Genomic DNA, 27238 nt, shown 5'->3' on the forward strand with positions numbered 1-27238 from the left:
GAGCTGCAATTTTTGTGGAGTATTGTCCTTTGCCTGTTTTCAAAATAATCCGTTCATCCTTATGGGTGACAACATTACAGAGGCTACCTTGTAAAGGACTTCATCATCATAGTTATATAGAACTTAGCATTTCTGAAAGTATGTTTTTGTTGTTGTTGCTTCCCTGATGGACAGAATCTGATTTTGACAGTTTCTTCTCATAGTCTGTTTTTCAGAACCACTGTTTGTGGATATGTTGTAACAGCAGAGGGGAAAATACTAGTTTGGGGACAAGCTATTTCTGTGGCCAGCAAACTCAAGAACCCATCCTTTGGGAGACCTGCAGAGCTGCAACTGGGCTTCTCTGCATACATTAGTTAAGCATGCCACTAACTGAGGGGTCTAGAGAACAAAAAAGCTTTAACTAGCTACAGTCCTTGAGTTCTCTGATAATCCATTCAATATGCAGGTACTGCATGATCATCAGTAGTGGGATGACGTGTAGACTATCATTCAAAGAGAGAAGGAACATTACAAATGGAGATTATTTGAAAGTCTGTATTTATGTTAACATTCTGTATGTCTTACCTGCTTCCATGGAGCCCTTACCTTATTTTTAAGGTAACTTTTTAAAATAGGGTATCCTTGTGTTTGAGGAGAAACTGGTGGCAGGGAGACATGGGGGTTTCATTTGTAAAACATGTCATGGAAATGGAGGGACTGGGTGTGTACTAACGAGGTACTGTTAGGGCTAACAGTCTCTGTCTTGAGTGCATTAGACAATGCTTTGGTACAAAAAATTGTTAATGGTGATCAGTCATCGCTTAAAATTTATATGCAGAGCTGTGTTGGCAAGAAGCATAAGAATGTTCTCACTAGTAAATGCATAGCTATTCAATAAAAAAGTTAATATTCATGCAGTTATCCTGGCAAGGAGCAGCAAGGAATTTAGCCTTTACTTCTTCTCTGAAAAAAAAAAAAAACGAGAATGAAGTAGAGGAACTTTTAACTCATTGTTTCTTTATTATACTCATCAGACACATAAATGGGGGTTCAGGTTTGAGAATTATGATGTCCCTCCTTCTCTGGAACTGCCTATCAGCAGTCTTCTTCGATCATTCTTCTGTAAATAGGTGGAAGCAAATGACCTGTCTGTCTTTGTTCTTACTGACCACATTGATAGTTGCTAGTCTTGCTGTAAGTAGAAGAAGAGTTAGTAAAGTCTCCCGTGCTTGGGTGGCAGGGTCTCAGGCTGAGAAGATTTCTTCAGGGAAGCTTCTATACCAACCAGTATTGGGAAAATCTAGTATGAGGCTAATATTTTTGGTGGATTTTAAAGTAAAGTCAGGCTCCTGGAGAAGAGAGACAAGCTTGTTGGAAATACAGTTTCCATCCTTTCTAGAACAGCATAAGAACTTGTTTTGGTACTTCCTGTAAGAAAATCCTTTCATTGTTTAAGGAGCTTTATCTATACTTTCTAGAGTTGATTTTGTTACTTAAATCAAGAATACTAGCTTCTGAACATTTGGCTATTTCTGTACTTTTTTGTTCGTTTAAGTTACAGCTGGTCTTGCCACTGAGGAATACTTATACATGGACAATGAGCTTACGTTACAAATGCTTCTAAAATATATTATGAGGCTGAAGAGCATCTATGAAGGATGTTGTTTCTTAAAGTTTGATAGAGGAAATGAGGATAATGGAGTACCTCTTCTTGTTTGAGACAACTGCTCAGAAGTCTCACATGTCTGTTAAAAGCATCCTTGAAATTGTTTACCTTTTAAATTTTAATTTCTGAAATGCATAATCATTCTTTACCAATGATTTTTCTTCTATTATAATTTGTAGAAAACAGTTTTATTTCAAAGTTATTTCTAGTTTTATTATTCATATGTTCTTAGGAAAGGAAAAGCTTTCTCCATAAATTTTAGCACTACCTTTTGAACTCAGTTATGAAAGTGTATAAATGGATTCAGTAAATGGATCAATAGTTCAGCTCTGGTTTCATTACTTAGCTGCTATCCATTAATTTTCCATAACGTAAAATTAACATACATAATAACCATCTATTGGCTGCAGGAGAACTGTTGGAAATCAAGGTTCTTGTGTTATTCTTTCCTAAGAAATAAATGGATTTTTTCAGTCAGAGTAGTTTAGGATAATTATATCTTTTTGCTCCTAAAATCACCTATCAAGAATACTTTTACATTTAAGACACTGTAGCAATATAGTTGTTTATTTTTAGTGCCTTATTGTTCATTTTATTTTCCTATTGCTGAAAACATCTTGAGAACAGACAAACCAACAAAAGATTGAATCTTCTTGAAATTTCTCATGGAAAACCTTAAATGCAGTTGGCTAAGACAAGTGATTATCTTTTGAACTTGGTCTTTAATACAAACTGTTCTGAAGACAAAAAAAAAATCCATAATTCTCTTAGTATTTTTGAATATTTGACTTGCGTTTAATTTTAGAATGTAACCAAAGGTTTTGTTTGGGATGAATAAATAGAGGTGCTTTTATATAATAGAGGCAAGGTACGTGGCATCATCTTTATTACCTTGCTGTGGATGTTAAACTGAGAATAAGCAAGGCTACTGAAGAACTGGTGCACACAGAAGTCTGCATCACAGGAAATCTTGGCCTGAGTGAGTTACTGGTGAATCATCGCCAGTCACAGTGCTGAGAAGCACAGGAAGGTTGTTGTGTCCTGCCATGGGATGGTGTCAACAGTGAGTCATGGATACTTCTGTTACAAGGAAAATGATGCAAATAAATGTTAAGGGTTAAAGTCTTCCTCAAAATATGTTGTCAGATGTCCCAGTAAGGCTATCTGATAGTCTTCCATAAAAATGAAGGTATATTTAGTGTCTAGGTGCCATTATGCCTGTTACTTAACTATTACATCATTAATACACGTATTTTTTTCACAGAAATTCTTTATTTTTCAGAAGAAAACTTGGAAACCATATTTGCTACAGGCTTGAGCTACCATATTTACTTTAAAATAGATGCTAGACATTGTCATAAAGTTGCGCTACTCAAGTCCATCTTACTGTAGTAGAACTTTCTCCTTTTTTTGGGCTACAGTAAGATACCCTGATTATCTGTGTAGCAATACCTTCGCCTTTTTCTGGTGGGGTGTTAAAATCAGGTGCAAGGAAGAGCTAAGTTATTATCCCTATATAATGCTTTTAGAGAATCATAAAATCACAGAGCGGTATGGGTTGGAAGGGACTTTAAAGATCATCCAGTTCCAACCTCCTGCTATGGACAGGGACACCTCCCACCAGCCTAGGCTGCCCAAAGCCCCATCCAGCCTGGCCTTGAACACCTCCAGGGATGGGGCGTCCACAGCTTCTCTGGGCAACCTGCTCCAGTGCCTCACCACCCTCATAGGAAAGAATTTTCCAATATGTAACAGTTTTTTATACTGACTGATGTAGCTGAGAGAAGACCAAATTTTTGGACACAAAATTCATTTTTGTTTGTTTGTTTTTTTGTAAGTGGGGAAGGGACAAAACCAGCCACTTTTAGGTTAAGAAGAAATTGAGAAATTTTGGTCTGGGTAATGTTCCTCAGTTTCAGTAGAGAAAAGTTCTGGCTGGTAGTTGTAGATAAACTCACTCTATAATATCCCCTCCTTATTAATGTAACAAGTTTTCATGAGTTAGAGAACTGTAGGATAGTGATGACTTAACGGTGAGTATGGCATAGGAAGAATGTAATGTGCAATATTCGATTCTAAAAATCATAATTTAGATAAAACGTTCTTATAGTACATAATCAAGGTTTTCTATTTGCTTGTATATAGTTGCAAATATTTAATACAAAAACAGCAAAGCCTTAAACAGGACTAGTGTTGTGAGAGCTGGTTTTGGTTTATCAGCTGGTGGAGTTACTGCCTCTCTATATAAGTCTTGTGCTCTGGTCTTTAGACCACGAGAGCTGTAATGTTTTTGTGAAAGCCGTTATTCATTCATTATTTATTGCTCTAGGTCCTTTTTTCCTTTAACACATTGATTTACTGTTTGTATTGTGATTGTGTGTAACAGTTGGTGTTGCATTGTTCCACTTGATGTACAAGCACAGGCATCAAAATGACAGTTGCTGCCTGAAGAATTGATGATGTAGGTTCAGGAAAAGCAATGATGGTAAAGTGATCATGACTTCTGACTGATAGAAGTTTGTTTGCATCATTTGCTTGCGTGTTCTCCAGAGATGTTTAATTTGTATGTTTTATATATTGACTAAAGAAATGTTACATTTGTATGGTTTCATTCCCCAAATATATATATTCTGTTCTTTTGACGGTTTCTGTGTTTTAAGGATCTAAGTCACTCTTCTCTAGCTGAAGTAGGGATTTTTAAAAATAGCACTTTTGTCACATATTCTGCATAATATACAATTTCAAGCCACAATAAATGGTTATTTTTTCAACTCCTATCACTTAAATTAGTCACCTATTTTCAGGTTAAATTGATGCTGATTTTTTTTCTTGAATTGATCATAGTAAGTTAACCAAGAGAAGCTGTTATGTCCTTTAATTGTAAACCTAATCAAATAATAGTGTTTTATTTTTAAAAAGGCATATTGTGGTACCCAGTATCCTTTTACATTTATTGAAAGTTTTATGTCAGAATATCTAATGAGATTTTTCTCAGGAAAACAAAAATAGAAAAAAAATCAAATAAATTACCAAGTGTGACCAAAAAAACCTCAAACCATGCCTGCAGTTGAATGTTGAACTTCAAAAATGGCTTTTATTTTGTGATATAGCATGGTAGGTGAGTCAAAAAGAATGGTATGACTATGATATAAAAGCTATGAAATTTAAATTATAGGCATAAAAGATGTTCTTTTGTGAAAATCAGCTACGTTGAAGTAAATGTTAGGAAAATAGAATTGTAGGAATTTTGTGTGTGTAGCCAGATACAGGTGCAGTTGTTGGGGCACGATGCTTTTCTGCTTTCTATTTGCTGGACTAGTGTGTAGTTTCTGTGTTTCAGAGAATCAGTTTCTGGGGTCTTCTACCTAGACACCAAAGTGTTGAGATTTTCTAAAATCAGCACTGCCTCCTCTAAAACAATATTAGGCCCTGTTAGTCTGGAAATTGAGGTGAGTAAAGTGCTAGTGATAGGCAGTAAATCATATTAATCTCCCTATGCTGAGTCTGTTTTGCCCGTGACAGTGGTGAGTGATCTTCCTGTCCTTATCTCAACCCTTGAGCCATTTACATTGTATTTTCTCCCATTTTTCCTTTTGGGTTGGGTGGGGGGGTGAGAGAGTGGTTGTGGTGTTCAGCTGCCCAGCAGGGTAGAACCACCGCATGCCTGCCTGAACATAATAACTAGGCTCTGACCAGAAGGTAATTGTAAAACTGCATAGATTAGCTTCCAGCCTTGCTGTCTATTGGATTTTGTTATTGATGCTAGCTATTACGCAGTTACCAGTTTAGGTGGATTTTTATCCCTCAAAATTTTGTTTGGAGGGATACAATATAAACAGCAGTCAATTAATCTGGTGGCAGAGCAAGATGACAAATGGCTGTCTACTTTTAGTAGCAAAGAGCATAAAGGAAACAGAAGGTTGTTCTCTCATATCTTGTTCTCCAAGAACAGTGTGTTTGTAAGCAGTTTATAAAAAAAAGTCTCTTAAAAAAAGCAAAACAAAACAATGCAAAACCCAGTTTTGCCCTAACACCAAAACCAAATGGCCCTGAAAGCTTAGGTACGTATCTGGTTGTACTCATTAGTTAAAAATAGTTATTGGAAATTACATGTTTGTGCTCCAGCTGCATTAATGGAAATTGAGGTTTGTTCGACTGGACTAGGGTGTTTGAGGGTCTAATTAGAGGGGAGAAATGTGCGTGCGTCTTCAAGAATTCAGGACACTTCGTTTCAGTCCTGAGTTTGTGGCTCATCTGCTCGTCTCCATATCAAGGGCATCTCCAAGCAGTGCTACCAGCAGGAGCATTGTAAAACATATGTTAATGTTAGATGGAATCTAAAAGGAATGAAAGGACTATAAAGTTCAGGAATGTGGAGTGGTTCCTTAGTAATATGTTCCAGGTTTCTGTGTTAATTAGATGTACAAGTCTTCTGTCTTGTAAAGCTCGTCTAGGCATCTGTTTTTTCTTAGTGAAAGAAAAAAAAAGGAATTAAACACTGCTGCATTTTACTTTTGCTCTATTTCGTGACTAATGAGTACTTTCTGTAAAGCCAAGAGAGTGTGTGGGGCTGGGAAGGAGGGGGGATATTTATTTCTCAGGGAAAGTTCAGTCAGTTATTCTGAAGTGTACCTTAAACTGTAAATAAGTCTTAGCACTGGCCCTTCAATCTTGCAGTGAGGTGGCTTAGAGGAAATCCATTCCCTAATTCTTTCTATGTCCTAGGACAAACCCAACAGACAAGAATGCTAGACATCAGAAGCCACCTTGTTCTGTCTCCCTGAAGCTAGATGTGTAACACTAGATAAATGAGGTTATGAGATTCTCATTGTTACCAGCCCTTTCTAGTCTTCTTCTTCATAGTTCTGAATTAACAGACTCTGAGATTAGTATCTTTGTTCAGATGCTTGTGCCTTGCTTAAACTCTTGCTTAAGTTGGTGGATTGACACCTCAAACTCACAGCAGGGAATTCCATTCTCCTTTCTGTCTTGACAGTCGTTCATAGAGATGTATCAACAGATGAAGATGCTTCTCTGAATCATTTCTAAATGCAGAACACTTGGTTACAAGATAATTTGCATAAATGCATTTGAACCAGACCCAAAAAGCTAGATTTCTATCTATTTTATATCTATTTTTACAGATCTTGAACAATTGTGTTCTCAGTCTGGTATATTAAGAAGCAAGTGACTTCAGTCATTGCTCTGCAAGAAGCCTAACAGCATGACATATACTGCATGAATGACCATGTAGTAATGATTCATGAATACATAGTTCCTGAAAAATGTATTAAGAGCCAATATTCATTTGGAGAGCAATTTTTACCCTAAATGATTTTACGGACACAGTCTACACCAACTATCCATTTTGATGGGAAATGCAAGACTGTTCTCAGTGTTTGGTAGTTTAATGTTTATTATGGTGAACCCAGATCTCGTTTTTGTGCTTCTATCTGTTCCCTTGATTCCTTGAGTGATATGCAAGGTTAGACAGGATGGTAGTAAAGCTTTCCACTGACAAAAGTCATTCTTGTTGTCCGTCCTATTGCAGATGTTCCTTTTAGCTTGTCCAATTCGCATTTTGATAAGATGCATTTCTGATGCTTACTGAGAACCCAACTTACTGCACCTCATGGCTTGAGTGCTAGGAAGATGTCTACAGGGAAGAACGACTCTTCTAAATGGAAAACTTTTCTGTGTTGCTATTTTCACCACAGATGAAAAGATCCAGTAAAGAGTTTCATAATGAAAATCCTTGATTGTGTTTCCAAAGCAGCATGTGAGCCAAGCATCTACCACTGTCATGGTACTTCTAGCAGGAGTTTGAATGCCTCAGTCCAGGTGCAGCACCTTGCACTTGGCGTGGTTGAACCGCATGTTTTTTGCACAGGAGCTTATTGCTTGAACTCAATCAAAGGGATGTTGTGTTACCTCTTATAGGTCACAGAATGTTCCTTTATAACGTAGTGCAATGTGCTGCACTCTGCTTTGCCCTCAAAGGCGCTCCTGTCATTTCAGCAGGAGGGTAAGTGCTAGAGCATTGGGATCAGTGTTTTTTTAATGTTCTTTCACAGGGACAATGATTACTGCAGCCATATTCTAAATTTATCCCGAAATTCCAGTAACACATTTCATTTGCCTGTCTTCCCAAAACTACACTCAGCATAAGAGACTTGACATACCCGGAATAAACATGTTCAAGTCCCTTATTTGTGAATGTAGCCAATATTTTGTGGCTGAGAGCTGAGAAGATAACATGTATAGTATCAAAAAGCAACAGGTTTGAAAAGGTTTAATTGAGGCCCACTGCTTATTGCTTTTTATTGTAAGTTCTGTCACAAATAATGAATTTCTACTTTTTTCCTTCATGCATTTGGAAGAAAATGAGAAAAACTATGAGGATGGAATGGATTCATATATTCCATGTGGCAAGGAAGTGATTTTGTTGCGAGAACTTCAAGCCCTAATCTTGCAGGATAGACATCAAGTGATTGCTGCCATTGTGGCTGACTGGTGCATTGATAACTCAAAAAAAGAAAAAAAAAAAAGGAAAAAAAAAAAGAAAAAGCCCATACTTCCTGCTTTGAGAAGGGAGAATGACTAAGGGACTAAAGGTGTTTTTCTTTCTTTTTTTTTTATGTAGCAGTGTAAAAATGATAGTCTCTGTAGTGACTGATGATGCACCTGGGCAATGTTCTTGTTTCATATTATTTTAGGCCTTTTGAATTTGGGCCAGTTGAGGGTGGAAGTCTTCAATTATTTCATATTGTGGCTTAAAACAAGCAAAACACACACAGATGCTTTTTCAGGAAACTTGCAGAAGAATTGACAGGATTGTAAATGTGAGAAGATGCAATGCTTACAGTTATGTATTGGATAGAAAGCAGTTAAGGATGCGTATTGGAGAAACTATGAGCAAGTAAAGCAAGAATGGAAGTATTACCATGATGTAACCAAATTGGTCCTATCTTCTTGTGAAGCAGTGGGATGGTGTGTTGGCCACACAGTGTCTCAGCACTCTGTACTTAAAAGTCAGCTCCATAAGCTGACTTTTCCCTTGCAACACTACCGTCTAATCAGAACAAGGAAAATTATAAGCAGCCAATGTCCTAATTCCTATTGTCCATCTCCTATGCTTTTCTTGCTTCCAGCTCCCAATTCCAGCTCCTGGCCATGGAATGAATTTGCACCCAGTCGCTGCAAACTGCTTGACCCAGGGTAGGATGTGAGCAGGCTGGCAAAACCTCATTCTGCATGCAGGCTGAGCAGCCGAGAGGCAACAGCTCTTCTGTGCTGTTGGTTCTGTCCCTGTCTTGGTTGAACACTGCAAAGACTCCCTTGGCAAAAACTTTTCATGTGTCGTAGTTTCAGCACAGTACCAGCCATTTGTTTTTTATGAGATCCTGGATGTCACATGTCCTATTATTTTACAGGATCAAAGGATCAAGTTCTGCATGTAGTCATATTTGTGGCCATATCATTTGATGCTTTTCTTTCTCAAGAAAACTTCTTTAAAAACAACAAATTTCAGTGCTTTCAGAGTGCTGGTGAGCTTCTGTCCAAGTTTTATGATTTGGTCTGGTGGGGCTAGCAAATCTTTCATTTCTTCAACTGGGTAGTGGGCTCTTGCAATCTCATCTCAGTAACTCAATTTCTGGACAGCAATGCTTTTTATTAACCTGCTATAGTCTGAAAACTCCTTAATCCTGTCATTCTGGAGAGAGTATTTCCTAAACCACCAAAATGCCACAAGTTTGGAAAAAAATACTGTTGTGGTCACTAATTATAGTCTGTGAGCATCAGATAGCTCATGAGATCTTCCAGTATTACTTACAACTGTAGGTGCCACTATGCTGTGTTCCAGACTGGCAGGAAGAACTAAGTATTGTATTCGCCTGCAGTAAGTTGCTTACAGTACTTTGCTGTGTGTGGGTAAGCAGAAGCTGAAAAGCTTACTGTTTGATATTAAAACTAATTCTTTGAAATCAATGTATTGGTTACAGCCTACCCTGTGATTGGTGCATCAGTCCACAGGAATCATAAGCTTGAAATATTCAAAAAGCTTTGAAGATCAGGGCTACTCCATATTTTATACCTTTAGAGGTATAAAACCCTAGAGAGGAATAGGGTTTATGCATGCCATAGAAGTTATTCAAAATATTTTGATCATATTCATGTTGGTTCATGCAAATGTGTATTGATATTTATATTGTAGTCACTCCAAACCACCTAGTATAAAACGTTTTAAATTTGGGTGGGAGATGGCATGGGAATTGATGTGGATAAAGCAGTTGACTGCTTTCCTTGCATTTGTTTTTTATATATTATTCTTTCATTATCAATGATCAGCTGTTTTTCCTTTTTAGAGCTCAGGGTTGATGTGTGCGCATATCCTGGAAAATACTGAATATGAGATCAAAGGTTCCGTAGCAGAGCACCTTTTATCTTGGATTGATTCCTTGCATCAGCTAATGGAAAGATGTATTTGCTGACCTCCCTAATAGAGTTGGCTAATAAGAATATGTTTTTGCAGAAGAGCTCCTATTAGCAAAATGAGTCATGTTTCATATAGAAGCTATTAATTTGAAAATATTAGGCACTTCTACATATGTAAATATTAATATTCTTCTTCTCTCAAGTACCATTATCATTTCTAACTACTTCCATGGGCTGAGGGGTTCACAAAATCTGTATGTGGCACTTAAACACCTGTTCCACCTATTCAGTTCATGCAACATTTAGAAGTAATCTATACTGTGGATGAAATTGAGTTCTAGTGTGTTGCATAGCCATGCAAAACACCATAAGATGGAGTTCTATAAGATCTATAATGGCTGGCCTGAGCATGGATCAGTCTGATGTTTGTGTGTTTGTTTTTTTTTTTAACTCCTCCAGAAACCTCTTACGTTAAGACCCGTTTTATCAACACAATTTGTTACAAAGGAAGTTGGTGCTTGCCAAATAAAGGAGACAGAAATTGTAGTGAATTACCTTCCTGCAGTGAGAAAGGAGGCTAAGGGGCAATCTTATCACTGTCCGTAAATAGCCGAAGGGAGTGTGCAAAGAGGATGGAGCCAGGCTCCTTTCAGTGGTGCCTGGTGCTGGGACAAGAGGCAGTGGGCACAAACTGGAACACAGGAGGTTCCCTCTGAACACCAGGCAGCCCTTCTGTGCTGTGCAGGTGACAGAGAGCTGGCACAGGTTGCCCAGAGAGGCTGTGGAGTCTCCTCCTTGGAGACCTTCCAAAGTCACCTGGAGGTGGTCTCAGGCAACCTGTTCTGGGTGGCCCTGCTTGAGCAGGGATTGGACCAGATGGACCCAGAGGTCCCTTCCGAACTCAACCATTCTGTGATTCTGTAATGAATAAAACTGCATATACATAAGGGCTTTGCTTCTTTGTCAGCACAGAAGCAAATAATCAAAGCTTGTATCTGTATATAAATAAAAGATGGTATTTAAGTAGTGTAGTACTAACCCAATTTGGATAGTCTCACGGGAAATTAAATGAGGTTAAAATCAGTACAGAAATTGTCAGTGTTGCTCATTTGTAGAATGTCATTTTTTTTGTCAAATGACAGTTAATTCATAAAAAATTTGTTTAAATAATTGAACATGTTTACATTTGACTGAATTGATTTTTCATTCTGCTGTGCAAACATTGGTATACCATCAAGGTAGCTTCTTGGTAGACCATTTTTGATTTTCCAGTCTTTCTCCTGGTGAAAATCAGTGTAGGGATAGAGCTAGTTCATATTGTTTATATTTTATTTTTATTATTGCTTTGTCACAAATATATCATCTCAGATTTAAGAAATCCCTCAGCTACAGATGCTGGGAGAGTATACTAGAAAAGAATTACTATACTATTACTATATATTCACCCTCTTATGGTTTTCCTCAGGTATTCTCTTTCAGCAACTTTGAAGGTAGTATACAGGACAAGATGAAATCAATGTGGTTTACTTCCTTATGTTTTCTATCAGTCCATATGATGACAGGTTTATTTTTATTGTCCATCAAAGATGATTTCTGGCCCTGAGAAACAGTGTTTCTGTGCACCCACTCTGCTAGATAAGGCAATAATAAGTCCCGACACACTAATTTTAGCAGTATTGGTCGTTTGCTTGGCTTACCTACTATCGATCCTTTTTTACAGCAAAACTGCAGCTTAAAAAAGCTGAAGTAGATAGATAGGGCGCTCTCTTTACCTTCATTAGTTATTTGCTTTAGATGCCTCAATCCTAGCAATGCGAACAAATACATGTAAATATATCCTGGGCAGGGATTTTCTCGATAGTATCTGACATATTTAATACATGTCTCTTATTTGTTCACCAGAGCACCTTAGCTGCTGAGCTTCCTGGTGTGTTTGTTATGCTGTTTACTCTTTCTTATCATCTCCTTTTCCCTTCCCTGATACAGAAGAATACAGAAATCACAACCCAGAATGGGATGAGCTTTCTTTTCCACTTGGGGGACAAGGGATTAAGACTGTCATCATCAGAATCTTCTGAGGTTCTGGGCAGTGATAAAGTGGCAGAAATAAATGTTTGAGACAACTCAACTAGGAATTGTCTTAACCAGACAATTGTTATCCCCTAATCCTTGAATCTACTTTTTCTTGGTATTGCATGGTGAAAAATATAGTTTGTGATAGTACAGAGACATGTTGTTAAAGACTTTCTGTATTAAAATGCATTTAAAAGCACACTTCTGAAAAGGAAAAAATACATTATTTTTTTTCCTGTACCCATTTTCACTCTTCAGTGCTGTTTTTTTTGGTAGCCCTATGTGTTGGTAAGGCATATGCAGGAAGGGGATAGAGCTTATGTTCATACAGGGGAACTACATCTTATGTTCCTGGTTTCTGCAGTCAATTTCTGTGTAGAAGCACATGAGAAAGTAGATAGTTACCCACCCAGTTCCCCTCTCCCGTGCCCAGGATTGTAGACTTCTGAAACTAGACTTGGGCAGAATCTTGTAAACCAAGGACTTGATAGCTGGACTTATATTTTCTTCTGCGGGTTTATGATTCTCACAATAAATATTTGGCTTTTACTCCCATTCAGTCAAGAACTGAACTCATCTTCAGAACCTGGAAGTTTTTAGCTAGTATGTTGCTGATGCTTATTAGTCAGAAAAAGTAATCACTTTCTCAGGATGATGCTTGCAGCAGTGTAACTTCGGCTTTGCAGATATCTCTTGATCATGATCACAAGGTTTGTACCTGTGACTATAGAGAACATATTGGCATACCTAGAAAAAAATCAAATGGAAATTCTGCTGTTGTCTATAATACATTGAAGTGATCTTTTTTTCTCCCGTTCCCCATGAAATAAGATATTGTGAAAAGCCTAACATCATGATTTATTACTAGGGATGGATCAAGAAATTTGTACAATGATGGCTCATTGGAATCTCCATCATCAACACAGAGTAACACTGTGTTGTTAATGAAGTCTCTTACGCTTTTGCACTGACACTTTGTCTTTAGTGATGGTTCTGTCAGAGTTTAGAAATCCCATCTTCTGAAGCTGAAGTAGATAGATGATGGTCATGTCTGTCATCTAAACCAGGTGTAACCATGTTTGTGCTGTCACAAATCAATGCTATTTTTACAGATCAATTACTCTTTAACAATGTGTTTAGTTCCTATGTGGCAATCATAATATATTTCCGCAGATGTTGGATCTCGAATTTTGTGGTCTGGACTAACAAGTTTCTTACAGCAGGTGAGAAAACAATCTCAAAAAAAAAAAAAAAAAAAAGTATGTGCACAAATTTCTTCAAAATAAGTTATGCTTTTTAGTGTATCAGGTATTCTATAGAAACTTCCCGTATACTTGTTTTACTCCTTGAAAATACAAATAGCTTACTTTTTTCCTTTGCCAGATAAGCTGCTTTATATTTATGGTAGATGAATATTTTTCATGTGAGCATTTGCCACTGAATAACTGGTATACTGTATTTATTGTTTTACCTTGCAGCTGTTTTGATGCCATCTACCTGTACACTTAGTATGAAGCTAATGAATTGCAGTTTTGGTTCTTCTGTGGCTACAAGTTTACCAGTTGTTTCTGGTCTGCTTACTTTTGAAGTTTAAATTCATTTCTGCTGTTTTGCATGTGTGCATGTAGGGGTTTTTCGTTTGTTTTTGTACAGACGGGAGGACGCTGCACACTGCCCCCTTAAACCAAGTGAGTTACTTTGTGTCAGTCTAGTTCAGCTGAAAAATGTATTGCTGACAATTTAAGCTCTTTATAACATTTTTTTATTATCTTGCCCTTCTGCTGTTTCAGAGGTAATGCAATGTATGTTTGTCTTTAACATACAAGTCTATTTCTTTGGCTCTCACAACTTAAATCCTATTACAGTCATAGCTGTATTTTCTATCAGAGCTAAACATTATAAAAATCATCCATTCATTTCCATTCAAATAAGGGTTTTGAAGCCCCTGATCCATTTTACAAGGGAATATGTAGCATTTCTGGAACTGGCAAGTTCTGTTTCATCCCAGCCCTGCTGGACACCTGACATTAGCCCTTTTTTCAGTTTCTTTGCGTGGGCTGCAGCTGAATGTCAGCAGGGACTCCCTCAGATAGCCAGGCCTTTGCTTCTACTGTACATTCAGCAGAACCTATTTCCCAGAAAGGCTGCCAAAACATTAACTCTTTGAGAATGGGAGAGAGTGATTTCCCATAGTGACCAAACTCTATTCTAGCATTTGGCATGGGATCGCTTTTGAGCTTAATGGAGTTCATCCTCTTACTGAAGTTTGAAATGCCTTCATTGTGAAGAACACTAAAGGAATTGTCATAATACAAAACTTTGTGATTGTGCATGCAGATTTACTGGCAAGAAAAGCACATTCACGGACTCCTGTAGGTTCTGTCATTTGCTGTTACTCCACATTTGAAGGTAGACCTTACTGAATTGTCCTTTGGACATAAAACATACTGTAATTACTGTTTCTGTATTTTTAGAGTAGTAGCAATGTAGTCACGTTGACCTAAAGATAAAAATAAGGCTGTTTTTGGTAGGTACTCCAAGTGTATCTATTTCAGACTTTGAAGGGCTTTCCTGGCATTAAGTTTGTCTTTTTTTTTTTTTTTTTTTTCACCCCCAACTATAAAAAGAGGTGGCTGAATAAAAGAGATTACCTATAAACTGGCATATTCAGAAACCTGTTTTTTGGTCTATTAGCACATTAGATCTGTCTCTTTCTTTTTTTTTTTCCTTCATCCCTGGGTTGTACCCAGAAATATGTGATACAACAAATGCAAACTTGTCCAATGTCTTTCCAAGCACTTACTGTTTTCTACATGAAGAACAGCTTGATCACTGAGCAGATTCACAGAAAACTGCCAAATACATGTACATCGTAAAGCTGTCTTTTAGTACAGGATGTCTTGGCATTGTGGTTTTACAGTAGAAGTAATCAGGAAATTTTCAGTAGCTAAGTTTGTCAATAATGTTAATGAGAAAATTTATTGAATCTGCAAATATCAGCAAAACTTTTGTTAGGAAAAGATTTCTTCCCTCTGCAGTGGAACTTCTGATTAAAAATTAGAAAAGAGTGAGATGAGATCAACCCTTCAGCAGGAAATAGACTTACTCAGGGATGCACGCTGCAGTGTGAGAGATTGTAAGGGGCATCTTGTCTAATTCAAAGACCTTGAGCTGAGATTCAGCTTCCCTTTATGGCACTTTTGATTTGAGAGATGTAGGCTCAAATTTCTAAGCCAGTCACTAGTCAGATATTTATACAAAGTAGAATCTCTCAGTCCTTTCTGTAAGAATTCCTTGTTAGAGATCCACCCCAAACCAGCTTATTGTCTGCTGACCAAACATGTATGTTTGGAATGCATGAAGATGGTGAACAAGAGCTTGAATAGTTGTCTCCTAGGCTGAAACTCTACTAAAACTGCACATGTATCTTAGTGGGACCTCTTTCCTCCCCTTCCTTGCCACCACCCCATATTCCCTTGCTCATGAACATGAGAGGCCTCAGTGTTCTCCCAGTGTAAGAGGATGTACATATATACACACACACACACACACACACATATATATATATATATATGTGTGTGTGTGTGTGTGTATATATATATATATATATATATATATGAGTTCTGCAGAATGTAAAAATGCTTCCCACCCCACTGTGACGGATTTCTGTGACACAGTGTTGTATAACTGCATGTCATGTTTTTCCTTGTTGCTGGGAAAGGGTAGGTTCTTAGCTTCCTCTTTCCTGATTGTTGACAGGTATCCCCAGAACATACTGATTTTTTTTTCTTGGTATTCTAAAAATTGTGATTTCTGTGCTTAACCTACTTAGAATTTAAATCCAGAAGATTAAAGAGAACTTAACTACAGAAGTGTTCAAAGCCTAGGTGCCTTGCCTCTATTGCAGATCCCACAGTTCTAATTTAGGCATTCAGCCTTCTTGAATAAAGGATGGGACGAGTTATGCATCGTATTAAGGTAGTTACAAAGACAGTATCTGCAGTGCGAATAACCTAAACAAGGCAATTAAAAACAAACACACAACTGCTTATTGGAATCTTAAACACCTTAGCTTGGTAGGTCAAGCTCTGTCTTGCCAGTATGAGTATGAATTCTTTCTTTTAGAAGTGTAGCACAATTTAATTCTTTCTCTCAAAATCATGCTGGTAGCAATGCTTGCCTCCTTTTTGATCTAAGGGTTAAAATGGAGATCTTGGCTGTAAAGTATTGACTAAATTCCCTTTTCAGTCTCAGGATGTTAAAATCCACTTCTTCCACTGCCTTTGGAATGGTAAGATGATAAACATTTAAATTAATTGGAAGAATTGCTCTTCAGGTCTTTCTGTGTTTGTGTGTGCAACCAAATAGAATACGAAACTATGCTCTCCGGTAATTTCCATCAGGCTTACAGATTCTTTAAATATTTCATGCAAAATAGAAAAGCTTCGATGGGGAGAGATGAAAAGAGCAGCCTGCAGCAAGGTTCCCAAACTCACCAGTACAGCAAGGGGTGGTGTTGCATTACCCTAAGCCCACAACAACAGGGATTTTTTGTGAACCGAATACAAGGAACTTCTGTATCATTGACTGTATTCATACTGTAGGTTGGAAACTCAAGTAACCAATCTGCCAAGGTGAGGGACATGTGAATTTGAATCCTGTTAGGCAGAGTAGGAGATTGAATCATGTTCTTCTGCTTGCAGATGTAAATTTTGTGCTGCAGATGAAAGGCAGCCCTTGCCCTTGTGTAGAGCCCCATTAACAAACTTTTAAGTTGCCCTATGGAGGTAACGTAGGCAGAGGAACAGCTGGTAAGAGGTTGTTTGCACCTTGGGTGTTTACATTTGAATTGGGCCAAAAGGGGCTTAGTACTGCAAAGACAGAAGTACTTTAGGCATAACCAGAAATACCCTTACTAGGGAGATATGCTCCCAAAAATATCTTTGTAATTTGCAGATGTAGTTATAATTTGTAGTGATGCTTAAAAACCAACTTTCATTACTGGAAAAAACAGGGAATCCTCAAGGTCTGAAATAAGAGCAATAAGCTTCAAGCAACGTACAGGTCGAATATAATTGCTTTGACTTTAACTACGTTATCTTTATTAAACTATGGAGGAGTGAGATTGGTACTTTACCCAGCAGAATAGGATGTAACCAAGCTCAGTGGGATTAAAGGTATTTTTACTTGTCTATTCCTAGTTGAGATAATTTCAGCAGTATTTTTTAAGTCAGATTGAGGGTCCTAGAAATCCAATTAACATCGGTGGCTAATATTATATGAACATGGAAAAGATTTTGCCGTTCTGGGATAGTCACTGATTTAAAAGTGAAGTCTAAGAAATGGATGAGAAGCTGATAAGACTTGTCTGCTCCTTCAGAGGGAAAAGGACGTTTTCTTTGAAATGATGTGGAAGGAGAGCTATGATAACTGAAAAACTGGTTTATTTATGATGCCAACTAATAAAAGTTGGTTAAATAATGTTTCATTATTCTGAAAATCATAAAAATTTGTTGGAAAGCAGAGCAAAGAACCCATTTTGCATACCTCTTTCATGTTGGAAAGGAGTGGGTGTCTAAAGCATAGAACAATATTCTGTGGCTTGTTTTCTAGCTCCTTTGCACATAATGAAGTTTTTCAGCTGAGCAGCTTGGAGAAGAGTGATCAGGGTTAACCCCTCCTCTCTTCCATAGCTCTTAATTTTCCCTGGGAAACTGCATTCATTGCAGTTGCTGACCAGTTCTTTCCTTGCTTAAAACTGATGGATTCCCTTATGTGCCATTTGTCATTGGATTTAAATTTTATTTCACATCCTGTTTCTGAATTGTATGACAGATTTTGCTTCTTTGGCCCAGAAGTTATAATAGGGTCTTTCCCAGCTTTGGGGGAGATAATTTCTGTGGGTCTATGAGACGCAACATTTGCCTATGTAACCCGAAATGAGATTCGCAGCAGATCAAATGATTAAAATTCGAATGCAGGAATTTGGTTGTGGTGGTTTAGTCCATTGATGTTTATAAATAACCGAAGTTTGATTCCGAGACAACACTGAGTAGAGGAAGTCATTTCATTTAGTAGATGATGTGGTTGCTCAGAAGAAGCTCTTTTGCTTGGGAGAAAGGAAATGCTGAGGAGGCAGTATGTGGAGAGGCAGGTGGAAGCATGTGGGAGCTTGTTAGCTGGAAGAACAACACACAGCTGGGCTCTGCATAAGTAGGGCTTCTCAAAGCCATATTTACAAATGGAATCAACTCCTGTGGAATTGTAAAGTTGTATCTAGTTAGGTAATTTAGTTTTAAGTTTAAGGAAATTTAAGGATATTTTCTTGCTTCTGCTGGTAAGTTCTACTGGTTTTATTCATGTTATATAGGTACAGATGAGGCAAACCTTTTCATGAGCACGGTAGATTTTTTCTTACAGCTCGATCACTGTATGTTAATTGAACAGATTGTAGTAGCTTTGATTGTCTACCTGCACGCTGGCACACTTGTAGTAGTGCCTCAGGTTGAAAGCTTAGAGGTTTTCTGACATTCTTACTCTGGCTGTGGTTTGGAGGAATGACAAAGAATGAAAATGGAAATCTGCATTTAAAAAAAAAAAAAAAAAAGTGTTGGCTAAGAAGGTTTCCAAATCCAAACTGATTCCCTTGAGATGTTTCTATTCTTCTCTTGTACTATTGAATGTCAACTTGAAAATAAATCTGAGTGCCTACCAATATATAAATGCAATCTACATTTAAGAAGAGTAATTAATTATCCCCTAACCTAATAAATCTGTGCCAAGTTATCACACAGATTCTATGACCTATTTTTTTAGATTAATAGCATGACTAACTGCCAACTATTGTGTTATTGAAATAGAAGAAAAGGCAATTATAGCACCTTAAATCAGTCATGAAGCTACACATTTAAGCTGATTTCAGTTTATGTTGATAACATAAAGGATAGTTCCACTTTTGTCTCTACCAGCTCCTTGGCTGCACATTCCCAACCCTATATTGTGCCAGGATCAGCACTGGTGTAGTCACTCCATCAGCTGCATCGGAGATCTGGCTGGAAAGACTCTGTGTTGCTGTGGCTGGTTTTCAGCCCAGTTTTCAGTGACAACCACTTAAGAGAACCGAACTGTCCTCTTATAGGCCAGAACACAAAAGAAGTACTTCTTCTGGAGTTTTGACCTTTGTAAAGAAAATGGGATTTGACTGCCTTTATGCATCATTCCATACAACCAATCTGACTGTTAAATCTAAAACGTGTTAAAGAGAGAATATAGTATTTGCAGTACATATATCTAGCTATTGTATTTTCATAGTATCATAAAATTACAAAATAGCTGAGGGTGGAAGAGACCTCTGGAGGTCATCTGGTCCAACACCCTTGGTCAAGCAGGGCCACCTAGAGCAGGTTGCTCAGGACTGTGTCCAGACAGTTTTTGAATATCCTTTAGGAATTCTTTATAGTAATTGCGATAAATACATTTTTGAAGTAATATTTCAACCTAAATCTTTTTACATCTTCTCTTTCACAAATGTTTGAGTGAAATGAGCTACTTGAATTTATGTCAAACATACGAAATAGGCACCGTCTTCACATTACAGACCTTAACAGTGTGTTTCCTGCATCAAGTCTGATAACAGTTTATAATACTAACTTATTCTTTAGTCCTGGTGAACACTGGAAATAACTGTATTGCAGATGTTGATTTCTGTAATACAAAAGTAGACCCCAGAGAACAAGCCATCTGACTTGTTTACATTCAGACTAAATTGTGAGCACATCTGCCACTCTCAAGAAGCGAGTAGAGATATATCACTCAGTGGGTATCTCATCCCTGGTATCAGACCTTTGTTCAGCATGTTAGTACTTCCCTCTTATTGTCTTAATACTTCTGTCTTACAGAGAGGAACACAAATGTTTATCTATATATGAAGTAAAGACTTTTTCCCAGGCAAACTGTGCTTCTCCTATTTTATCGCACTTATATTATCTCACTGTATTCGTAGTCATTGAGATAGGATTTATTGTTTTGCACAACCACAAATTACTGCTGATCATTGGATTGACTGCACATTCTTATCTGTAAGGCAGCAGTCTCTGTTCTCTACTAAGATCCTCATGCATAAAATTGTATGCACCCCAGTCAGCATATATCCATTTTTCTGTAGTTGTATTTCTTTTTGACATGATAAAGCCTCATCTGTAAGTCAACTGAGATCTGTACTTAGTGTCACTACTGAAGACCTAGGGGAGCCTCCGTGGCTGATTACATTTTATTAAATAGTACATATATTCTTATAGACATGTGTCCCTTTGCTTTGCCAAGAGAGTAATTTTCATCTAGGACTTCTTATGCAGAATTCTTCTGTAGCATAGACTAATACTTGGAAAAAGAATATTCAAAGCTCTCAGATTTCGCCTACCAACATTTTTGGATTTGAAATGGTGACTCACTCAGGTTGGTGGAATTGGGAGTATCACTCAGGAAGATTTCTAGTGTTAAACAACTTCTACCATGCATAAAAGAAGGGACTTGAAAGTACTATAGAAAACCTAGTTTCTTCTCTTAAATTCTGCTTTCAAAAAACAATATTGTTCTGTCAGTGTTGAAGTTTCCTCTTTCTTGGTAGTTGAGGAAGACTGAAGTGGTTCATATTGTTCTTTTTATTTCTCCAGTGGAGGGAATCCTCTGATTTTGTTTGTTTATTCTTTCAGCATATGCAGATGACTATCCAGGCTCTCCAAGATGAACTGCGGATCCAGCGGGACCTGAACCAACTGTTTCAGCAGGACAGCAGCACTAGAACCAGTGAGCCCTTTGTGGCAGAGCTGACAGAGGAGAACTTCCAAAGACTTCATGCAGAGCATGAACGCCAGGCCAAGGAACTCTTCCTGCTACGTAAAACCTTAGAAGAGATGGAACTGCGTATTGAGACACAGAAACAGACCTTAAATGCACGTGATGAGTCCATCAAAAAGCTGCTGGAGATGCTGCAGAGTAAAGGTCTGTCAGCAAAAGCCACTGAGGAAGATCATGAGCGAACAAGACGGTTGGCTGAAGCAGAGATGCATGTACACCACTTGGAGAGCCTTCTCGAACAGAAGGAAAAAGAAAACAACATGCTGAGAGAGGTAAGTGATCAAGCTCTGGGTTCATCTCCGGTCTTCATCTCTAGTTCTCAATCTCCTCTCCTTTCCATTTCACATCTGTAAGGAAAGAATTTTACATCCTGTCTATAAGCTGTATTTTACATTGCAGACAACAGAATTTGTCCCTGTCTTAAAACTTCCTTGTGTGTGATTTCCTGTGGTTTGTGCCTTAGGCCCCACTTTCCCCATTGCCCCCATGTGAAACTCTGGAAGTGAATTGACACATGGACTGTAAAATGTATTCTTCCATTCAATTTTAGCTTCAGTGAAAGTAGCTACCTGTATTTAGGAGAGAGCTGAGAGAAATCTTTGCAGGAGTAATGGATGATTGCTCTACGGTTTCCATGGAAACAGTCGTCTTGCTGTGAAGGGTATTTGATAAAACTATTAGCTGCCCTGGATGCACAGCCAAAAAAAAATTACTTAAAGGGACACTGCTGAAAATGTTGCAACCCCTTCCCCCACCTCTCTTAAAACAGAAAAGAAAACACGCTATTACGTCTGTATCGCACAGTAGTAGGGTAGTATGATGACAGGCGTTCTTCACTACTAACTATCCCAAACTAATTACAGTAAAATTTAGGATACCGATAATATGAGTATCTTAGAAAAATAAAGGAAAATAAATAAGGTGTGATGCAGCCAGTGTCATTAAATTCCTTGACGTTAAGTGCATTTTCCACTTGTAGTCAACCAGCCTTCTAAAGCATTCTAATACTGACTTCTGAAAGGCTAGTAACTCAGTGTGTGTTATGTATCTACACAGGCACGTATTCACTAATTATACGATTTTCTGTAAAGATTATTTAATATACATCTCTAGATTGAATGCATGAATTGATAGCTATAGATGTATGTATAATGTGTGCATGTAAATCTATGACTTGTTTTGTACATTGCATATCTGTTTTGTGGTTCAGCATTTTTTTTTTGAAAGCCTGACATATACACAAGATCTAACCCCCCTCTCTAAGAAGGCGGGGAAGCAAGGTCTTGCAAAAAGGTTTTTGAAATGAGTGTTGTGAGCAAATAAATACTTCCTAATATCTCTTATTTATATGTTTTCCATGGCCCGACCCATTGTACTTGTGCTCTTGTAATAAGTATTTATATAAGAAAGCAAGACCCCATTGCATTTCTGAGTCAGATTTAGGCCAGATTTAGTTTTTTTAGAGCAGTAATCTCTTGAGTGTCTGGAGTGAAGATAATATGATTCCAGAGTTTCTACACTACAGTTTTTCCTTTATTTAGCGACCAATGATAATTCTGTTCCAATTCTTGTATCTATTTCAGGAAGAGCCCCAAATGGCTTCTATTTGTTTCTGCTGTAAGTCCGGCAACGTAAATGAAAAGCTGGCAGGAGCTGTGTAATTTTTTTTAGGAATGCGGTTTCTTTTGTTTCTGCTCAATAATGGGTAGATGTTGAAAGATAAGAATTCTCTCTTCATTCACACATGTCTGGAAATCATCAATTATTTAAATCTTAATGTTTATGGTAAATGATTTCCTGGAGAAGGTAGAGATGACATTGATTTTCTAAGTGCAAATGCCATTTATCTAACATACTTTAATTACTCTTTACTGCCAACCCATTTCTAATGCACTGAGAAGGATAAGCTGGGAATTCTGTAACTTGAAGCTCAAGCTGTTGATATGGTGCAGAATCCAGCCTTGAAGCTGAGCACCCTAGGAGCCTCAGAGACATGGTGCTACGTAAGAGATGCCAAGCTATTTCCATATTGAACTGGGCCTTGTCAAGAAGGGTTTATTAGCACCCATGTGTTATTCTTGAGCTCCAAGCTAGACTATGCTGACAACTCAGGCTTGTCTGCACGAGAGCTGTGATTTAATGCCAACAGGCAGCTGAGTACCACCCAGCCACTTGCTCACTCTCCCCAGGTGGGATGGGGGAGAGAACAGGAAAGGTAAAAGTGTGAGAACTCATGGGCTGGGATAAAGAGTGTTTACTGGGTAAAGCAAAAGCCATGCATGCAAGCAAAGCAAACCAAGGAATTCATTCTCTGCTTCCCATCAGCAAGCAGGAGTTCAGCCACTTCTAGGAAAGCAGGGCTCAGCACGCATAATGGTTTCTTGGGAAAAATGCCATCACCCTGAACATCCCCCCCTTCCTTCTTCTTTCCCCCAGCTTTTATTTCTGAGCATGATGCCATGTGGTATGGGACATTCCTTCGGTGAGCTTGGGCCAGCTGTTCTGGCTGTATCCACTCCCAGCTCCTGGTGCACCCGTAGCCTCCTTACTGGCAGGCAGCACGAGAAGCTGAAAAGTGCTTGACTTGGTGTAAGGGCCGTTATGCAACAACTAAAACCATTGGTGTGTTATCAAAACTATTTCCATCGAAAATCCAAAACAGCATCATAAAAGCCTCTACAAAGAAAATTAACTCTGTCTCAACCAAAACCATGACAATGAGTCTCATGTGTGGGGGTCCAGAAGGCTGGGGAAAATTAGGGTATGTTGCCGAACTGTTAGGTGACTACCTCTGAAGCAAGTTTACTACCTCAAGCTCGTAGACTCAAGCTAGTAAACTTGAAGAGTTCTTGGGCACCATGCTGCTGTGTTCTGCGAGATCTGGTTCATAGTTAATGTCACCATCCCACAATTGGAAGTGGTCTGTGTGCAGATCTTCCTAGGTCTATTTGCATCACTTTCTTCACCTAATCTTCCATTATCTGAATGTTTATCTGTATTTCCAAATCTGTAAGTTATTTTAGCCTTTTGATACCCCAAATACTAACTATGCAGTTTCTGAGCTGTCTTGAAGAAAGCCATCTACTTTCTTGATTGTTCTTTAACTGGTGTTTCCAGTATCAGGAAAGGTATGCTAAACTCTTCTTTAAATACTGCTGTTAAAAGAAACAGTAATATCCCAAAGGGATATGCAAGAGCTGGGAGGTCATTGTGGATACTTTATGTTCTAACACATAAGAAAAGCTGAGGAAAACTTCAGTAGCAGTTTTGACCATCTTAGCCAAAGCAAGTTCTGAGGTGTCAGAATTCACAGGTACTATTTCTGAGTTACATGTGTATTATACTTTTGGTTAAAAAAATACTAGGAATAATAATAAATGTCTGCATTCTGGAGGAAAAGGTATCCCTCTATTTTCCAACTTTGAAGCTTACGTGTAATTCAGATGGTGATGTTGTGACTCAAGGTCATCAGATGGTCTCTCAGATGGTGCAGCGGCCAGCAGTCTGACCTTCAAAAGTAAATACGTATTAATTGATTTCTTCAGCTACTGCTATTACTGTGATTGAAGAAAGGATTGCACTGATTTCCAAAGGAAAAGAAATTCTTAACAGAACCACAAGTCTGAGCTAAGAACGTAACTAAAGAATAGCTGTAGTGGTCCTGGCTAAGGATCACTTTATTGAAACAGTATTCTGTTTCAAATAGTGACCATACACAGACACCTTGGAATAGGTGAGAACAGGGCAAACACGTTACTTTTCTGTAACACTCTCCCATTTTCCAAACTGAACTTCTTGTGATTTGTCAGCTAAGTATCCTCCATGGATCTGCCATCCAAGTACGGCGTCAGTGTCTTACTCAGCCCATGTAGACTTTTGCAGCTGTGGCATCATCTTGTAAGTGGTTCTGTAGTTCTGCTCTCTTTTCTTTGGGGTTTGAACCTGTCTCCCAGTAGCTTCATTGATGGCTCCTTGTTCTTGCACTGGAAGACAGTGTACAGGTGATCACTACTGGGATTCTCTGTGCCAGTTGTGAGTTTAGATTTTTGTCATGTCCCTTTCAAGTTCTTTCTTTTTGCAGGCTGAAGTCATTTGCTACTTAGTTGTTCCTCATGTAAAAGATATTTTATGTCTTTCACAATCTCCCAGAGAACTGTCTCAGTTTACCGTATCCAGCCTATGAAACGGATTTTCCTTCAAATAGTGTGAGGTATCTCTGTTATCAGTTTGACTCTCTTGAATTTTTTTCCGAATGTTGTCCTGAATACCATGAAGCTCAAGCAATCTCTCCTTACATATCCAAAGGAAAGATCCTGTATCAAGCATAATGTAGGTTGTATTTGGCAACTCGCTGATACAGAGGGCAGTCGCTCATGAACACAAAATAATGAAAAATTAAATGTCTTATTGAACATCTGGATGCAGTGACTTCAGCAGATGACAGTGTGATTGCATCACATTCCTCTTCCCTAGAAAACAAGCTTAAGCTTCATAGCTTATAAAAAGATGTTGCTATTTTGAGGACCCCTCAAGTCTTAGTGAAAATTATTCATATTGCTGTTGGTATTTTAGACCTAACTTTCAGAAACAAGATTATTATCATACCAGCAAGAAATACTTGATGAAATCCAGCAGCTGGAGCTACAACTTTCAGAATAGCTCCTGACTGACGTTAACTGCCACTTCATTGTTCCAAACTCACCTGCTGCGGAATGATCAGCGATGGCAGTGACAGCACATAGCTCTAAAGATAACGAAGCTTGCTGTGCTCTTTTTGACATCCTTCCCACTCCTCCCAAAATGCTAAATGCACTGAGTAGAAATATGCTTTTTCTCCACTACACAGAGTAATAGATACACCAAATATCAGTGCAATTTATGGAAGAATATTGTGTGATTGTGTCCACATCTGATGTTCTAGAGACTAGGAGTACTACGGTCAAAGTACATTTCATAAGGACAGCCCAACACAATTACACCAACTTGGTTAATCCTTTCTCTTTTGAATTATTCATTACTATCTATCTTTAGGAATATATTTACCTGAACAAAGACCTGTGATTATACACTAATAGTGTCACAGTCAATAAAGAGTAACTTCTTGAGAGTTTTTGGAAAAAAAAAAAAAAAACTGGGCCAAATTTCCCATCTGCATAGAAGAAAGGATAAAAACAAGACCATCTGCATTGTTTCTACCCAGGGGGAACAAAAATAGGCTGCTCAGTGTGTGTTATTGTCAGATACAGTAGACTACAGCGGTGTTGTCCCATTTTCATATTCCTCCACAAGGGATATCAGGACAGACTTTCCAATAGTGGTTCACGTGATGATGAGCTGTTTGTCTCTGGGTTGTTACCGGACACATACATGCTACCAACCGAATCTATCTTTGCTCACAGCAGTGCTATAGCATGCACTAACTGGAGTCCTCAGAATATACTCACACATCACTGCATTCCTTACGCTCAGATAGGGATAGCCTTTGATGTCTGCCATCCTAAGGACTGAGCAGGATGTATGAGGGGAAGTTCCCAAATGTGTTCTCTTTTCATTGGCTAGTGTTCTCAGTGGTATCTATATGTTACTCTTCTGAAGCCTTTAATTCCATAGTGCCTCATATAACATGCATTGAGAGTCCTGATAACATACATAGCTCTGACCATTGGTTTTTCCTGAAAAGGTGCAACAGAAGTCAGGCACAGTGCAAGTTCTTCTTCCTGCATGAAAGTTCTAACATGTCCTTACAGTGAAGGATATGTAAGTCCTGCAAATGAGTTGTGGCAGAGATTGTATGAGGCTGTTGTTAACACCTTCAACAAGAGGTCAGAGGCAACTCTCCATTTAAGGTAAATGGTGATCTTGTAGCCTTAGCGTTCTCCTGGGAGAGGGGAGTGATTGGTGCAAACTTTGAGGCCAAGCAGGCATTGAAAGTGGGGTGAGGCGTTCATTGGGATGCCAATGTAGTAGTCAGAGTGGTGATGTATTTCATCATAAAGAAGGAAAACAGCCATTTCAATTAATTGACAAAAATTAGACATAAAAATATAGGAAAGAAAACTGTGAATCCAGCTCTGGGACGGATGGCTGGCTATCGCCTTCTATTCCAAAAGAGAATGGAGGCAATATTCCTAGAAGGTTTCTTCCTGTGTCAGTTCTACATTCAAGGTTTGCATAATAGCATGGTATGGAACAAGGAAAGAGTAACCAGCAGTAGCTTTGCATTTT

General features: G+C 38.3%; 1 protein-coding gene across 13 annotated transcripts in view; it reads left to right on the top strand.

Moving 5' to 3' along the window:
- The window catches only part of ERC1 (ELKS/RAB6-interacting/CAST family member 1), a 307076-nt gene that overhangs the window by 45186 nt on the left and 234652 nt on the right, over nucleotides 1-27238 (top strand). For all 13 annotated transcript variants that reach the window (XM_040562356.1, XM_040562365.1, XM_040562386.1 and 10 more), the window contains exon 3: nucleotides 20869-21285. In XM_040562356.1, coding sequence (XP_040418290.1) covers nucleotides 20869-21285 — 417 coding nt within the window. The remainder of the gene's footprint in view (nucleotides 1-20868; nucleotides 21286-27238) is intronic.

This window comes from Cygnus olor, chromosome 1, assembly GCF_009769625.2.
Source record: "Cygnus olor isolate bCygOlo1 chromosome 1, bCygOlo1.pri.v2, whole genome shotgun sequence".
In the NCBI taxonomy this organism is placed as follows: Eukaryota; Metazoa; Chordata; class Aves; order Anseriformes; family Anatidae; genus Cygnus; species Cygnus olor.